Source organism: Nerophis ophidion, linkage group LG15, assembly GCF_033978795.1.
Source record: "Nerophis ophidion isolate RoL-2023_Sa linkage group LG15, RoL_Noph_v1.0, whole genome shotgun sequence".
Lineage (NCBI taxonomy): Eukaryota > Metazoa > Chordata > Actinopteri > Syngnathiformes > Syngnathidae > Nerophis > Nerophis ophidion.
The window spans coordinates 4,485,756-4,504,999 of NC_084625.1; the positions used below are offsets into that span (position 1 = coordinate 4,485,756).

A 19,244-nucleotide genomic window follows, 5' to 3' on the forward strand; every position below is an offset into this window, starting at 1 on the left:
AGGTGAGGGACCAGACAAAGAGCAGCTCGAAAACCTCTATGAAAAGTAAAAACAAAGGACCCAGATTTCCCTCGCCCGGACGCGGGTCACCGGGGCCCCCCTCTGGAGCCAGGCCCGGAGGTGGGGCACGATGGCGAGCCCCTGGTGGTCGGGCCTGTACCCATGGGGCCCGGCCGGGCACAGCCCGAAGAGGCAACGTGGGTCCCCCCTCCAATGGGCTCACCACCCATAGCAGGGGGCATAGAGGTTGGGTGCAATGTGAGCTGGGCGGAAGCCGAAGGCAGGGCACCTGGCGGTCCGATCCTCGGCTACATAAGCTCGCTCTTGGGACGTGGAACGTCACCTCACAGTACTAATCATGAAAATTTAAAGAAATAAACATTTCAATGATATCCCTATGTGTGTAATGAATTGATATAATATGTAAGTTTCACGTTCTGAATATAATTACTGAAATAAATCCACTTTTTCATGATATTCTAATAATATGAACAGCACCTGTAGATGTCAACATAAACTACTCAGTGGCTTCGTGGTTAGAGCAGACCTGGGCAGTTATTTTTGACTCGGGGGACAAATTTAAAGATAAATAAATAATGTAAATATATATATTGTATATGTATAGGGGCGGGACCTAATAAGTTTACTTCTTGCCACTCCCTTTTGAGCCAATCTTGACATCTAGAAAAGATTAGTCACATGTAATGTTTTCAACGTAGGTGTAAAAATAATGTATTTATATATTTCTTTTGTATTTTATGTCATTCTCTTGTTTTGTTTGCATGGCTCAAAATAAACCAGTCATTCATTCAAAGAAAAAAATGTGCCTGGGGGGCCGGTATATCTGATTTTTAGGAACATTAATACTAAAACTCTCAATAATATCGGATTGAATGCTAAAAACATTATGACAGACAGCCTTAAATAACATAATGGAATTTAAAAATTTTCTATGACGGATAAAACACTGAATATTGACAACACCCCCTTTCGAGCGACATATTTTACAATGAAGTGAAATGCAACAAAAATGCAACAAATAATGAAACATGATCGCAAAGGGAACAAAATAAACCCACCTAAAAACTGATACATCTGCCCAATAAAGTACTTTCTATTGTATTATATTTTATTGTATATATCACTAAGTTTTAGAACTTTGTTGTGAAAATCTCCACCCGCGTCTGTGGAAATGCTTCTCGCTCACACTACTTGGTGCCTCGTCTGAGCTGCTGTGACGTAGATCACCATAGTGACTAATTAGAGGACCATAGTGACTAATTAGATGACCATAGTGACTCATTAGATGACCATAGTGACTAATTAGATGACCATAGTGACTAATTAGATGACCATAGCAACTAATTAGATGACCATAGTGACTAATTAGATGACCATAGCAACTAATTAGATGACCATAGTGACTAATTAGATGACCATAGTGACTAATTAGATGACCATAGTGACTAATTAGATGACCATAGCGACTAATTAGATGACCATAGCGACTAATTAGATGACCATAGCAACTAATTAGATGACCATAGTGACTAATTAGATGACCATAGTAACTAATTAGATGACCACAGCAACTAATTAGACGACCATAGCAACTAATTAGATGACCATAGCGACTAATTAGATGACCATAGTGACTAATTAGATGACCATAGTAACTAATTAGATGACCACAGCAACTAATTAGATGACCATAGCAACTAATTAGATGACCATAGCACCTAATTAGATCACCATAGCAACTAATTAGATGACCATAGCAACTAATTAGATGACCATAGCAACTAATTAGATGACCATAGTGACTAATTAGATGACCATAGCGACTAATTAGATGACCATAGTGACTAATTAGATGACCATAGTGACTAATTAGATGACCATAGCAACTAATTAGATGACCATAGCGACTAATTATATGACCATAGTGACTAATTTGATGACCATAGTGACTCATTAGATGACCATAGCAACTAATTAGATGACCATAGCAACTAATTATATGACCATAGTGACTAATTAGATGACCATAGTAACTAATTGGATGACCATAGTGACTAATTAGATGACCATAGCAACTAATTGGATGACCATAGTGACTAATTAGATGACCATAGCGACTAATTAGATGACCATAGTGACTAATTAGATGACCATAGTGACTAATTAGATGACCATAGTGACTAATTAGATGACCATAGTAACTAATTATATGACCGTAGTAACTAATTAGATGACCATAGCGACTAATTAGATGACCATAGCAACTAATTAGATGACCATAGTGACTAATTAGATGACCATAGCGACTAATTAGATGACCATAGCAACTAATTAGATGACCATAGTGACTAATTAGATGACCATAGCGACTAATTAGATGACCATAGCAACTAATTAGATGACCATAGTGACTAATTAGATGACCATAGCGACTAATTAGATGACCATAGCGACTAATTAGATGACCATAGCGACTAATTAGATGACCATAGTGACTAATTAGATGACCATAGCGACTAATTAGATGACCATAGCAACTAATTAGATGACCATAGTAACTAATTAGATGACCATAGTGACTAATTAGATGACCATAGCAACTAATTAGATGACCATAGCAACTAATTAGATGACCATAGCGACTAATTAGATGACCATAGTGACTAATTAGATGACCATAGCAACTAATTAGATGACCATAGTGACTAAGTAGATGACCATAGTGACTAATTAGATGACCATAGTGACTAATTAGATCACCATAGTGACTAATTAGATGACCATAGTGACTAATTAGATCACCATAGTGACTAATTAGATGACCATAGTGACTAATTAGATGACCATAGCAACTAATTAGATGACCATAGCAACTAATTAGATGACCATAGCGACTAATTAGATGACCATAGCGACTAATTAGATGACCATAGTAACTAATTAGATGACCATAGTGACTAATTAGATGACCATAGTGACTAATTAGATGACCATAGTAACTAATTAGATGACCATAGCAACTAATTAGATGACCATAGCGACTAATTAGATGACCATAGTAACTAATTAGATGACCATAGTAACTAATTAGATGACCATAGTAACTAATTAGATGACCATAGCAACCAATTAGATGACCATAGTAACTAATTAGATGACCATAGCAACTAATTAGATGACCATAGCAACTAATTAGATGACCATAGCAACTAATTAGATGACCATAGCAACTAATTAGATGACCATAGTAACTAATTAGATGACCATAGCAACCAATTAGATGACCATAGTAACTAATTAGATGACCATAGCAACTAATTAGATGACCATAGCAACTAATTAGATGACCATAGCAACTAATTAGATGACCATAGCAACTAATTAGATGACCATAGCAACTAATTAGATGACCATAGTAACTAGTATATCATCCATAAGGGCAAATTCCAAGCATTGAGTGCTTGGCACTCAGCATCAAGGTTTGATTTTGGAGGTTAAATCTCCAAAATTGATCCCCGGGCGTGGCCCCCGCTGCTGCCCACTGCTCCCCTCACCTCCCAGGGGGTGATCAAGGGTCTGGGTCTAATGTAGAGGACACATTTCAGTGTGTGTGTGACAATCATTGCTACTTTAACTCAACTTTAATTGTGTATGTGCTGAAAGATTTATTTATGATTGTTTATCAAAATATAACTGTAGATGTCAATATTGTGTGTGTGCTGGAATATATTTGTATGATTTTTTAAATCAAAATATAACTCTAAATGTCAACATTGTGTATGTGCTGAAAGATTAATTTATGATTGTTCATCAAAATATAACTATAGATGTCAACATTGTGTGTGTGCTGGAATATATTTTTATGATTTTTTTAATTAAAATATATCTATAAATGTCAATATTGTGTATGTGCTGAAAGGTATTTTTATGATTGTTTATCAAAATATTACTATAGATGTAAACATTGTGTACGTGCTGAACGAGTCATTTATGATTGTTTATCAAAATATAACTACAGATGTCAACATTGTGTATGTGCTGAAATATATTTTTATGATTTTTTTATTAAAATATATCTATAAATGTCAACATTGTGTATGTGCTGAAAGATACATTTATGATTGTTTATCAAAATATAACTGTAGATGTCAACATTGTGTGTGTGCTGGAATATATTTTTATGATTTTTTTAATCAAAATATATCTATAAATGTCAATATTGTGTATGTGCTGATAGGTATTTTTATGATTGTTTATCAAAATATAACTATAGATGTCAACATTGTGTATGTGCTGGAGGATATTTTTATGATTTTTTTTATCTAAATATAAATGTCAACACTGTGTTTGTGCTGAAAGATTAACTTATGATTGTTTATCAAAATATATCTATAAATGTCAACATTGTGTATGTGCTGAAAGGTATTTTTATGATTGTTTATCAAAATATTACTATAGATGTCAACATTGTGTATGTGCTGGAGGATATTTTTATGATTTTTTTTATCTGAATATAAATGTCAACACTGTGTTTGTGCTGAAAGATTAACTTATGATTGTTTATCAAAATATATCTATAGATGTCAACATTGTGTATGTGCTGAAAGGTATTTTTATGATTGTTTATCAAAATATTACTATAGATGTAAACATTGTGTACGTGCTGAACATTTCATTGTTGATTGTTTATCAAAATATAACTGTAGATGTCAACATTGTGTGTGTGCTGGAATATATTTTTATGATTTTTTTAATTAAAATATATCTATAAATGTCAACATTGTGTATGTGCTGAAAGGTATCTTTATGATTGTTTATCAAAATATTACTATAGATGTCAACATTGTGTTTGTGCTAAAATATATATTTATGATTGTTTATCAAAATATAACTATAGATGTAGAATCATCCTCCGACAAATAAAAGCAGCTTCTGTGGCCCAGGGAGGTTATTGTTGCAGCTCAGTGGTCAATAGCCTGCCTGCTGCTTTCTTCTCATGGAGAAAAGCCACAAGGTTTGCATTTAATAATCTGATCTTAGGCTTCAAAGCCAGAAGAGTGAGTCACAGACCAAAATCCATCCAGCACGTCCTTCTCACCTCCACTGGAAACGCTGTCGGAGGCAAAAATGACGAGGAGCCTCCCCGACAGGGTTGCCATGTGGACACCAGGTGTAATCGCTCATGGATGACACAGACGTGGACAACCTTACCAGAAGTTCGTCCATGTTGGTCTGGCACTTCTCCAGGTTGATGCGTTTGATGGCCACCTTCTCCTTGCGGGGCACACAGTAGGCGGCTTGAACCACGGCGGTGGCCCCGCTCCCTGGGGGAGAAAGACACGACAAAGCTCTATCAATCAATCAATCAATCAATGTTTATTTATATAGCCCCAAATCACAAATGTCTCAAAGGACTGCACAAATCATTACGACTACAACATCCTCGGAAGAACCCACAAAAGGGCAAGGAAAACTCACACCCAGTGGGCAGGGAGAATTCACATCCAGTGGGACGCCAGTGACAATGCTGACTATGAGAAACCTTGGAGAGGACCTCAGATGTGGGCAACCCCCCCCCCCCCTCTAGGGGACCGAAAGCAATGGATGTCGAGCGGGTCTAACATGATACTGTGAAAGTTCAATCCATAGTGGCTCCAAGACAGCAGCGAGAGTCCCGTCCACAGGAAACCATCTCAAGCGGATCAGCAGCGTAGAGATGTCCCCAACCGATACAGGCGAGCGGTCCATCCTGGGTCCCGACGAGCGGTCCATCCTGGGTCTCGACTCTGGACAGTCAGTACTTCATCCATGGTCATCGGACCGGACCCCCTCCACAAGGGAGGGGGGGACATAGGAGAAAGAAAAGAAGCGGCAGATCAACTGGTCTAAAAAGGAGGTCTATTTAAAGGCTAGAGTATACAGATGAGTTTTAAGATGAGACTTAAATGCTTCTACTGAACCCACAAAAGGGCAAGGAAAACTCACACCCAGTGGGCAGGGAGAATTCACATCCAGTGGGACGCCAGTGACAATGCTGACTATGAGAAACCTTGGAGAGGACCTCAGATGTGGGCAACCCCCCCACCCCCCTCTAGGGGACCGAAAGCAATGGATGTCGAGCGGGTCTAACATGATACTGTGAAAGTTCAATCCATAGTGGCTCCAACACAGCCGCGAGAGTCCCGTCCACAGGAAACCATCTCAAGCGGATCAGCAGCGTAGAGATGTCCCCAACCGATACAGGCGAGCGGTCCATCCTGGGTCTCGACTCTGGACAGTCAGTACTTCATCCATGGTCATCGGACCGGACCCCCTCCACAAGGGAGGGGGGGGCATAGGAGAAAGAAAAGAAGCGGCAGATCAACTGGTCTAAAAAGGAGGTCTATTTAAAGGCTAGAGTATACAGATGAGTTTTAAGATGAGACTTAAATGCTTCTACTGAACCCACAAAAGGGCAAGGAAAACTCACACCCAGTGGGCAGGGAGAATTCACATCCAGTGGGACGCCAGTGACAATGCTGACTATGAGAAACCTTGGAGAGGACCTCAGATGTGGGCAACCCCCCACCCCCTCTAGGGATCCACAATCAAAGTACTGTAAATTCCAGACTGTAAGCCAAGGGTCACCAACGTAAGGATCAGATGAGTCGCCCGCTGGCCTGTTCTAAAAATAGCTCAAATAGCAGCACTTACCAGTGAGCTGCCTCTATTTTTTTTATTTTATTCATTTACCAGCAAGCTGGTCTCGCTTTGCTGGACATTTTTAATTCTAAGAGAGCCAAAACTCAATAGAATTTGAAAATCCAAGAAAATATTTTTTTTACTTTGCTTCTTATAACTTTCAGAAAGAAAATTTTAGAGAAAAAAATACAACCTTAAAAATGTTTTTAGGATTTTTAAACACATTTTTAACTTATAAATTCCTTCCTCTTCTTTCCCGACCATTTAAATCAGGGGTCGGGAACCTTTTTGGCTGAGAGAGCCATGAAAGTCAAATATTTCAAAATATATTTCCGTGAGAGCCATATCATATTTTTTTAACACTGAATACAACTAAATGCGTGCATTTTTAAGTAAGACCAACATTTTTAGAGTATAATAAGTCTCTTATTCTTTTTAATAACATTGTTATTCTGAAGCTAACCAATAATAAATAAAATGTCATGTCTGAAATGAAAATTGCGCTCTAGCGCCTCCTAGGAAAAAATTACAGACAAAACTGCATGTAACTTCTCTTAGGAATGTCATAGCGACATGAAACAAAAACTCCTATGTAGGTCTGACTTAGACCCAATTTTCATACACTCACTTCTTTCAGCAAAAATCTACAGGAAGTAAGCAAAATCCCCTTCAAAATAAAATTTGCGCAAAAAATGCCATTTTTGCCTCTTTGCGCTGTAATTTGACCCCTTTAAAATGCTTCAAAAGTCACCAAACTTGGCGCACACATAAGGACTGGCGAATATTGCGATCTAATGAAAAAAACAAACTCCAAATTGCGCTCTAGCGCTATTTTTGAATAAAACACTGAAAAAACTGCTCCTAGGAAGAAAACACAGACAAAATTGCTTGTAACTTCCGGTAAGAATGTCGGAGGGACATGGAACAAAAACCTCTATGTAGGTCTCGCTTAGACCTACATTTCATAGATTGACAACCCCCAACAAAAATCAACAGAAAGTTTGCAATCCCCCCTTCAAAACAAAAGTTTTGTAAAAACCGGTCACCTTTCTTCAAACATTATCTCCTCTGAGAGCGTTTGTTGTTTTGGCTTCAAACTCGCACAGAAGAGAGATTGAACCCTTCTGATTAAAAGTATAGAACAGAGTTTTGATAAGTTCTCAGGTTTTGATTTTACGCGCCTTCAAAGAACCCCTGTGCAAAGTCTCCTAAAAAATGTAATTTTTGCCTCTTTGAGCTGTTATTTGACCCCCTTAAAATGCTTCTAAACTCACCAGACTTGACACACACATCAGGTCTGGCAAAAATTGCGATCTGATGAAAAAAACCTAACCTCAAAACTCAAAATTGCGCTCTACCGCCCCCCTAGGAATACAACACCGACAAACTGCTCCTAGGAAGAAAACACAGACAAAACTGCTTGTAACTTCCGGTAGGAATGTCAGAGAGACATGAAACAAAAAACACTATGTAGGTCTCACTTAGACCTACATTTTAATAATTAACATACTTTAGCAAAAATCAACAGGCAGTTTGATATTTTCACTTCAATACAACAACTGCATTACTTTCACAATGCATTAGGTTCTCAAAATAGTGGCACCAAGGCGTCTTCTACCGCTTATCCGGCCGTGGGTCTCGGGGGCAGCAGCCAAAGGCGGACCCGACCAACGCTGCTTGCAGCTTTAATTCAAAATGTATTTCCGTGAGAGCCATATCATATTTTTTAACACTGAATACAACTAAATGCGTGCATTTTTAAGTAAGACCAACATTTTTAGAGTATAATAAGTCTCTTATTCTTTTTAATAACATTGTTATTCTGAAGCTAACCAATAATAAATAAAATGTCATGTCTGTTGATCGTGTTTTTGTTTGGCCATGTGCTGTTTGTCCTTTGGACTCTTTAGGTTCCTGTTTTTTTTCCACTCCCTTGTCTGGTTTCCTTGGTTACTCATTTTGTCCACCTGTCTCCGGTGGACAAAATGCCCGCTCACCTGCTTCCCGAGCACTAATCAGAGGCAGTATTTAAGCTCGTCTTTGCCAGTCAGTCGCCCTGTGCTGACTTGTTTCATGCCTTGCCATAGTTTGGTGCTTCATGCCATGCCAAGTTTTGTTTGATTCATGTTCTTAGTCTGTTTATGCGTTAGCTTTGTTCTTTAGCCCAAGTTGTGCCTCCGCTGTGAGCGATTTTTGTTTGTATATTTTTTTTAGTTAAAATTAAATCATGTTTTTACCTAACGACAAACTGCAACCTCCCCCATCGTGACAATAAAATACTTCTTACCATTAATGCGACTTCTTGAACAGGTGCGGTAGAAAACGGATGGATGGATATAAATGCATGAGAATGTTTTATATTTTGCACGTTATTTTTCAGCGAAATTATTCATAATTATCGCGTTACGCAACGTCAGCTAAGATTTATCCGAGAGCCAGATGCAGTCATCAAAAGAGCCACATCTGGCTCTAGAGCCATAGGTTCCCTACCCCTGGTTTAAATCAATGTTCAAGTAAATTAATTTTTTTTATTCTGAAGAATAATAAATACATTTTGATTTTATTCTTCTTTTTAGCTTCTGTTTTTTTGACGAAGAATATTTGTGAAATATTTCTTCAAACTTATTAGGATTAAAATTTAAAAAATATATATTCTGGCAAATCTAGAAAATCTGTAAAATCTAATTTAAATCTTATTTCAAAGTCTTTTGAATGTATTTTCAAATTTTTGTTCTGGAAAAGCTAGAAGAAATAATGATTTGTTTTTGTTAGAAATATAGCTTGGTCCAATTTTTTATATATTCTAACAAAGTGCAGATTGGATCTTAACCTATTTAAAACATGTCATCAAAATTCTAAAAATGAATCTTAATCAGGAAAAATGACTAATGATGTTCCATAAATTAGTTTTTTTATTTTTTTAAAAAGATTTGAATTAGCTAGTTTTTCTCTTCATTTTTTTCGGTTGAATTTTGAATTTTAAAGAGTTGAAATTGAAGATGAACTCTGTTTTTTTTCGTGTTTTCTCCACTTTTAAACCGTTCAATTAAGTGTTTTTTTCATCATTTATTCTCTACAAAAAAAAACTTCCGTAAAAGGAAAAAAAATGTACGACGGAATGACAGACAGAAATACCCATTTTTATATATATATAGATTTATTTATTAAAGGTAAATTAAGCAAATTGGCTATTTCTGGCCATTTATTTAAGTGTGTATCAAACTGGTAGCCCTTCGCATTAATCAGCAACCAAGGAGTAGCTCTTGGTTTCAAAAAGGTTGCTGACCCCTGCTGTAAGACAACACACTGAAAAGGTGTGTTAATGCCTGTGCTATGGCGCCATCTTTTGGACGGGTTCGCTCACTGCAGGTGCGTCCGGCTGAATATGTACTTCCTTTTAACCTCTTAAGGCCCAAACTGTTCGTTAAATGCTTTTTTTTTAATTTCTCTTTGCTATTTGGGCCTATTGGACCTTAATCAGAATAAAAACAAAGAATCATCTTTTGATATGATTCTAGTCCATAAGTACACAAATGTGTACTTCATGTTTAGTGACATGTTAATTCTTAGTTTTACAGTTTTTTGTTTTTTTTACAAATTCCATTGTATGTTATACTCTTCTGACACCACTAGATGGCAGTTTAAGTGTCCACATAAGTGGCCATAAGACCCCAATTCAGTAGAGTACACAATTTTGGAAATAAGAGCTAAAAGTGCCGTCCAGCATGAGGCCACTAGATTTTGGAGTCTTTTTGTGTTTTCTGTTGGTTTTGGACTCATTCGGTTCCTGTTTGTTGGTTTCCATAGTTACTCATTATTGTCACATGCCGCCTGTTCCGGACGTGCACCTGTTTTCTGATTACTGTTATTATTTAAGCCTGCCCTCTCCAGTCAGCCAGTCTTGCTTCCTAATTTGATATATGCAACAGGTGACGACTTTTGTTCCCGGTTCTGTTTATGCTTGCTTCCTACTGTAACAAGTCGGGCGCATGGTGATGCGGGTTTTGTTCTCCCAGGGATGCAGACGGGCTTCGGACACAGCGTGCAGGTAAGAAAAAAAGATTAATTAAGAAATAAATCCGACTTACACAAAACTAAAAGAGCTAGAAAATAAAATGGGCTTAGCATAGAAGCTAGCATAAACAGAACCGGGAACAAAAGTCGTCAATTGTTGCATATAGCAAATTAGGAAGCAAGACTGACTGACTGGAGAAGCCAGGCTTAAATAATGACAGTAATCACCAAACAGGTGTATGTCCGGAACAGGCAGCAGGTGAAAATAATGAGTAACTATGGAAACCAACAAACAGGAACCAAAAGAGTCCAAAACCAACAGAAAACACAAAAAGACTCAAAAATCTAAATCATAATATGATCCGGGCAGCGGATCATAACACCTAGTGGCCACATGCGTGGATGGCACGTTTTAGCTCTTATTTCCAAAATTGTGTACACTACTGAATTGGGGTCTTATGGCCACTTATGTGGACACTTAAACTGCCATCTGGTGGTGTCAGAAGAATATAACTTACAATGGAATTTGTAAAAAAAACAACAACTGTAAAAATAAGAATTAGCATGTTACTAAACATGAAGTACACATTTGTGTACTTATGGACTAGAATCATATTAAAAATCGAAATCATAATATGATCCGGCAGCGGATCATAACAAAACGCCTTTAGAGGTTTTAATCCCTTAACCTGGAAATAAAATCATCCATAGCGTTTCTACCTGTAAGGATTCTTCATTCGTCATTCCAAGCAACGTTTGTAGGTTTTACAATATAACTAAAACAATTCTTACTTACTAAACCATACCATACGTGATGTCTGGATTTCATGCATATTTGTACTTGCTATTGTAATGTAATCAAGCTAGCGTCGTTAGCATTAGCTTCAATACCAACAGGCTTACGAGTGTTAATAAATTGCAATGGCATTCTTTTTGTATTGTTTCACTTTTACAAATTCCTCTGTAAATTCACCAAAACGTCCCCGTGGAGTTATTGAGTCTGTTCAGCGGATTGGAAAGCTAGCTTCCGCAGCTAATGGGTCCATGACCATGACTTGTATTTTGTTTGATCAGCCGTTTTACTGCCATGTAACAAACACCATTTAGGCACTGATGACATCTATTTAAACAAGACAAAAGGCAAAGAATCGAACAGACGGAATTAAATTTGGCTCAATTTGAGGAGAGACGTCTGGACGCTGTACCAAAATACAGGTATGATCAGTGTCTCATCACGCTCTGGCCAAAGATTGTATGCCTCCTCCTTTATTTGTACTTTCTCTGACCACATGTCGACAGCTGCTTCCAAAGGGACGGGGGTCGTAAACAGTTCACAGAAAAGATGGTAAAACAGTTCAAAGAAGAGGTTCGTAAAAGAGTTCAAAAAGAGGTATGTAAAAAAACAGTTCAAAAAGAGGTTGCCTCGAACTTTGGCAGACCCTGCCTCCTCTACGCTTTGTAGTTCTGAGGTCAGACAATATCTTTCGGTAGATTACAATGCATGAAAGAAACAGAAACACCTTCATGTTGCTTCCCCCCCTACACAGTGGAGTTTTACAAAGACAGCTTTGGTCTTCTTGCTGGGAACTCATTTCAACACAAAGTTTTTGTGATAACTTCGAAACAATTATTTTAACAGGAAACAATTAAGGTATGTAAATATCATCACCAAAATATATCTGTGTAAATAACTCATTTTACAACGTTTTTATCCGCGATTTATAGGCCGGTGCGGCTAATATATGTAAAAAAAAAATGTTTTTGTCAAAAATCTACTGGGTGCGGCTTATATATATATATATATATATATATATATATATATATATATATATATATATATATATATATATATATATATATATATATGTATATATATATATATATATATATAGGTGCGGGAAAAATCACAAAACTACTTCATCTCTACAGAACTGTTTCATGAGGGGTTCCCTCAATCATCAGGAGATTTTAATGGAAGCATTCACATACAATGGTTTATATAGGACACAGAGTGGGTGGGTACAGGCAACCCAAAGGCAACACCCCAAAAAAATATTCAACAAAAACAACATTAAATGGAGCTACAGCTGTATGAATAACATACAACGAATCATTTCAAACCACAACAAAGCAATTGCAAAAGGACTGCCCGCCCCCAGACTAAACGACTCTGAAACCATTAAGGAATGTAACTGTCGCAAGAAACCTGATTGCCCTCTCAACGGGGGGTGCTTACAAACATCAGTCGTTTACCAAGCAAAGGTAACGCGCAAGGACATTAACACATCCGACACGTACGTAGGATTAACCGAAGGAGCGTTCAAAACCAGATGGAATAATCACAAGGCCTCCTTTAGAAACCAGACTTTGCGGAATTCTACAGAACTCAGCAAACGCATTTGGAACCTCAAAGACAATAATGTTGAATATTCAATAACACGGCAAATTCTTGCATCCAGCACACCTTACAACAGTGCTAATAATAGATGCAACCTATGCTTAAAAGAGAAACTGTTTATTATATATCATCCAGACCCGTCATCCCTCAACAAGCGCAGTGAAATCATTTCAACATGCCGCCACAGACGGAAACACCTCCTAGGTAACACATGAGCCAATCACCACGCCCCTACGCCTGCCTGTACCCACCCACTCTGTGCCCTATATAAACCATTGTATGTGAATGCTTCCATTAAAATCTCCTGATGATTGAGGGAACCCCTCATGAAACAGTTCTGTAGAGATGAAGTAGTCTTGGGATTTTTCCCACACCTACATATTGCGCTCTACCACGGTATCGAGCACTATTCTCTGGATAATCCAATCAAGATATATATATATATGTGTATATAAAGTAATTCCACCTTGCTACTCCTTTACCTCCACACAGGTGTACAATCTGGGCTTCTTGCCCACCTGCACATTTTCCACGAGCACAAAGCCTTGGTGAGAGACACCAGACTGTGTGTGCTTGTGTACTAAGTAGCCTGTACGGGGACGCCAATTTTATGTGGTTGGTTGAAAAGTCAGCCTGTTCGTGGTTGAAAAGGTCCGAATCCATCATGTTCGTGACGCCAATTTTATGTGGTTGAAAAGTCCCAATCTTAAACAGGAACAATAGAGAGTTTGTTACAACAGTTTTAATAACTCACAATCAGAGAGTACTAAGTCGATATGAATTACAGACAATGTCTCCGGAGAGGAAAGATGGTGCACCCTCGTGAAAGGAATTAAAAAGAGCGCACACCAGGCTTGGTCTTCCCTTCTTATTTATACACTCCATGATGGCCTGATTTGTAGCATAACAACTTATAGAACTGTCCAATGTTCTGGGGACTTGATCTCTTAAGTTGTGTCCCTCTCAATGCATTCTGTTGAGAGGTGACCCTAGGACAGAAATTTTCCACTACGGTTGAAAGCACCATCACGGATGTATCGTCATAGCGACCATCATAGATGTATCGTCATAGCGACCATCATAGATGTATCGTCATAGCGACCATCATAGATGTATCGTCATAGCGACCATCATATATGTATCGTCATAGCGACCATCAAAGGCTTGCCTTGTTTACTTTGCTTTTTCTTGAGATTTTATTGTTGATTTTGCCTTCTTCAATCTTGTCAGTAAACATTGTGGTTAAAGTTTGTACTTCCTGTTGAGGACACTCCCACTCTCACTCTCACTCCAATTAACTTCATCCATCCATTTTCTACCGCTTATTCCCTTTTGGGGTAGCGGGGGGCGCTGGCGCCTATCTCAGCTACAATCGGGCGGAAGGCGGGGTACAAACTAACTTCAACACAATCAGAACAATAAAATGTTATCAAACTTGATAAAAACTTAATAAATTAAAGAATTGTGTAATACCTTTTAATGTAGATCTCTCTCTCTCTCACACACCCACCCAGTCTCACTCTATCTCAAACACTCACACTCGCACTCTCTCACACTCTCACTCTCTCTCACACACTCACTCACTCTCTCACACACTCGCATGCTCTCACACTCTCACTCTCTCTCACACACTCGCATGCTCTCACACTCTCACTCTCTCTCACACACTCGCATGCTCTCACACTCTCACTCTCTCTCACACACTCACTCTCTCACACACTCGCATGCTCTCACACTCTCACTCTCTCTCACACACTCGCATGCTCTCACACTCTCACTCTCTCTCACACACTCGCATGCTCTCACACTCTCACTCTCTCTCACACACTCACTCTCTCACACACTCGCATGCTCTCACACTCTCACTCTCTCTCACACACTCGCATGCTCTCACACTCTCACTCTCTCTCACACACTCACTCTCTCACACACTCGCATGCTCTCACACTCTCACTCTCTCTCACACACTCGCATGCTCTCACACTCTCAGTCTCTCTCAAACACTCACTCTCTCACACTCTCACTCTCTCTCACAGACTCACTCTCTCACACACTCGCATGCTCTCACACTCTCAGTCTCTCTCAAACACTCACTCTCTCACACACTCGCATGCTCTCACACTCTCACTCTCTCTCACACACTCGCATGCTCTCACACTCTCAGTCTCTCTCAAACACTCACTCTCTCACACACTCGCATGCTCTCACACTCTCACTCTCTCTCACAGACTCACTCTCTCACACACTCGCATGCTCTCACACTCTCAGTCTCTCTCACAGACTCACTCTCTCACACACTCGCATGCTCTCACACTCTCAGTCTCTCTCACACGCTCACTCTCTCACACACTCGCATGCTCTCACACTCTCAGTCTCTCTCACACGCTCACTCTCTCACACACTCGCATGCTCTCACACTCTCAGTCTCTCACACACGCTCATGCTCTCTCACACACTCTCTTACTCTGTCTCTCTCTCACACGCTCACTCTCGCTCTCTCTCAGAGACACTCATGTTTTCACACGCTCTCATACACGCATGCTCTCTCTCTCTCGCTCACACACACGCTCTCTCTCACACACACTCATGCTCTCTCACACACTCTCATACTCTGTCTCTCTCTCACGCTCACTCTTGCTCTCTCTCTCACAGACATCATGTTTTCACACGCTCTCATACACTCATGCTCTCTCACACGCTCTCTCTCTCTCTCGCTCACACACACGCTCTCTCTCTCTCTCACACACTCTCTTACTCTGTCTCTCTCTCACACGCTCTCTCTTTCTCTGACGCTCTCTCTCACAGACACTCATGTTTTCACACGCTCTCATACACTCGTGCTCTCTCACACGCTCTCTCTCTCTCTCTCGCTCACACACACGCTCTCTCTCTCTCTCACACACACTCATGCTCTCTCACACACTCTCTTACTCTGTCTCTCTCTCTGACGCTCTCTCTCACAGACACTCATGTTTTCACACGCTCTCATACACTCATGCTCTCTCACACGCTTTCTCTCTCTCGCTCACACACACTCATGCTCTCTCACACACACTCATGCTCTCTCACACACACGCTCTCTCTCTCTCACAGACACTCATGTTTTCACACGCTCTCATACACTCATGCTCTCTCACACGCTTTCTCTCTCTCGCTCACACACACTCATGCTCTCTCACACACACTCATGCTCTCTCACACACACGCTCTCTCTCTCTCACAGACACTCATGCTCTCTCACACGCTTTCTCTCTCTCGCTCACACACACTCATGCTCTCTCACACACACGCTCTCTCTCTCTCACAGACACTCATGCTCTCTCACACGCTTTCTCTCTCTCGCTCACACACACTCATGCTCTCTCACACACGCTCTCTCTCTCACAGACATTCATGTTTTCACACGCTCTCATACACTCATGCTCTCTCACACATTCTCTCTCTCTCTCTCTCTCTCTCTCTCTCTCTCTCGCTCACACACACGCTCTCTCTCTCTCTCACACACACTCTCTTACTCTGTCTCTCTCTCACAGACACTCATGTTTTCACACGCTCTCATACACTCATGCTCTCTCACACGCTTTCTCTCTCTTGCTCACACACACTCATGCCCTCTCACACACACGCTCTCTCTCTCACAGACATTCATGTTTTCACACGCTCTCATACACTCATGCTCTCTCACACACTCTCTCTCTCTCTCTCTCTCGCTCACACACACGCTCTCTCTCTCTCTCTCTCACACACACTCTCTTACTCTGTCTCTCTCTCACACGCTCTCTCTCATAGACACTCATGTTTTCACACGCTCTCATACACTCATGCTCTCTCTCACACACGCTCTCTCTCTCTCTCACACACACTCATGCTCTCTCTCTCTCTCTCACACACACACATGCTCTCTCACTCTCACACACTCCAGTAAGCTCTTCCTAAGCCCCTATGCCCTCATCAAGACTCTGCCCAGATATGAACAAAGTGTCCATTGTCAGAACTTCTGATTGAGCCAGAGTGTTTGGAAGAAAGTGGAATGTTAGCTGGGAAAGAAAAAAAAAAAACAAGGAGCATTTCTTCAAACCTCAAAGTGTCTTCCAGCCACATGAGCGTACAAAGTCAGTCAACATGACTCTCATGATAATCCAATAAAGTTGCAATTTCCCTTGTAATTTCCTGCCAGGGAGCAACTAACCAAAGGTCACCTCTTACATCAAACTCAGCTCAAGGACCTCCATGGCCACACAAAACTGTGCACCATCATGGATGTATCGTCATAGCGACCATCATGGATGTATCGTCATAGTGACCATCATGGATGTATCGTCATAGCGACCATCATGGATGTATCGTCATAGCGACCATCATGGATGTATCGTCATAGCGACCATCATGGATGTATCGTCATAGCGACCATCATGGGTGTATCGTCACAGTGACCATCATGGATGTATCATCATAGCGACCATCATGGACGTATCGTCATAGCGACCATCATGGACGTATCGTCATAGCGACCATCATGGATGTATCGTCATAGCGACCATCATGGATGTATCGTCATAGCGACCATCATGGATGTATCGTCATAGCGACCATCATGGATGTATCGTCATAGTGACCATCATGGATGTATCATCATAGCGACCATCATGGATGTATCGTCATAACGACCATCATGGGTGTATCGTCACAGTGACCATCATGGATGTATCATCATAGCGACCATCATGGACGTATCGTCATAGCGACCATCATGGATGTATCGTCATAACGACCATCATGGATGTATCGTCATAGCGACCATCATGGATGTATCGTCATAGTGACCATCATGGATGTATCGTCATAACGACCATCATGGATGTATCATCATAGTGACCAACATGGATGTATCGTCATAGTGACCATCATGGATGTATCGTCATAGTGACCATCATGGATGTATCGTCATAGTGACCATCATGGATGTATCGTCATAGCGACCATCATGGACGTATCGTCATAGCGACCATCATGGATGTATCGTCATAACGACCATCATGGATGTATCGACATAGTGACCATCATGGATGTATCGTCATAGCGACCATCATGGATGTATCGACAAAGTGACCATCATGGATGTATCGTCATAGTGACCATCATGGCTGTATCGTCACAGTGACCATCATGGATGTATCGTCATAGCGACCATCATGGATGTATCGACAAAGTGACCATCATGGATGTATCATCATAGTGACCATCATGGATGTATCGTCATAGCGACCATCATGGATGTATCGTCATAGCGACCATCATGGATGTATCGACATAGCGACCATCATGGATGTATCGTCATAGCGACCATCATGGATGTATCGTCATAACGACCATCATGGATATATCGACATAGCGACCATCATGGATGTATCGTCATAGCGACCATCATGAATGTATCGTTATAGTGACCATCATGGATGTATCGTCATAGCGACCATCATCACAGTGACCATCATGGATGTACCGTCATAGCGACCATCATGGATGTATCGTCATAGTGACCATCATGGCTGTATCGTCATAGCGACCATCATGGATGTACCGTCATAGCGACCATCATGGCTGTATCGTCATAGCGACCATCATGGATGTACCGTCATAGCGACCATCATGGCTGTATCGTCATAGCGACCATCATGGATGTACCGTCATAGCGACCATCATGGCTGTATCGTCATAGCGACCATCATGGATGTATCGTCATAGCGACCATCATCATAGTGACCATCATGGATGTATCGTCATAGCGAACATCATGGCTGTATCGTCATAGCGACCATCATGGATGTATCGTCATAGCGACCATCATCATAGCGACCATCATGGATGTATCGTCATAGCGACCATCATCATAGTGACCATCATGGATGTATCGTCATAGCGACCATCATCATAGCGACCATCATGGATGTATCGTCATAGCGACCATCATCATAGTGACCATCATGGCTGTATCGTCATAGCGACCATCATGGATGTATCGTCATAGCGACCATCATGGATGTATCGTCATAGCGACCATCATGGATGTATCGTCATAGCGACCATCATGGGTGTATCGTCACAGTGACCATCATGGATGTATCATCAT

At 40.4% G+C, this 19,244-nt stretch overlaps 1 protein-coding gene across 2 annotated transcripts in view; it reads right to left on the bottom strand.

The window, feature by feature from the left end:
* The window catches only part of oxsr1b (oxidative stress responsive kinase 1b), a 138,516-nt gene that overhangs the window by 90,766 nt on the left and 28,506 nt on the right, over positions 1-19,244 (bottom strand). For both annotated transcript variants that reach the window (XM_061921260.1, XM_061921261.1), the window contains exon 2: positions 5,233-5,345. In XM_061921260.1, the coding sequence (XP_061777244.1) occupies positions 5,233-5,345 (113 nt within the window). The remainder of the gene's footprint in view (positions 1-5,232; positions 5,346-19,244) is intronic.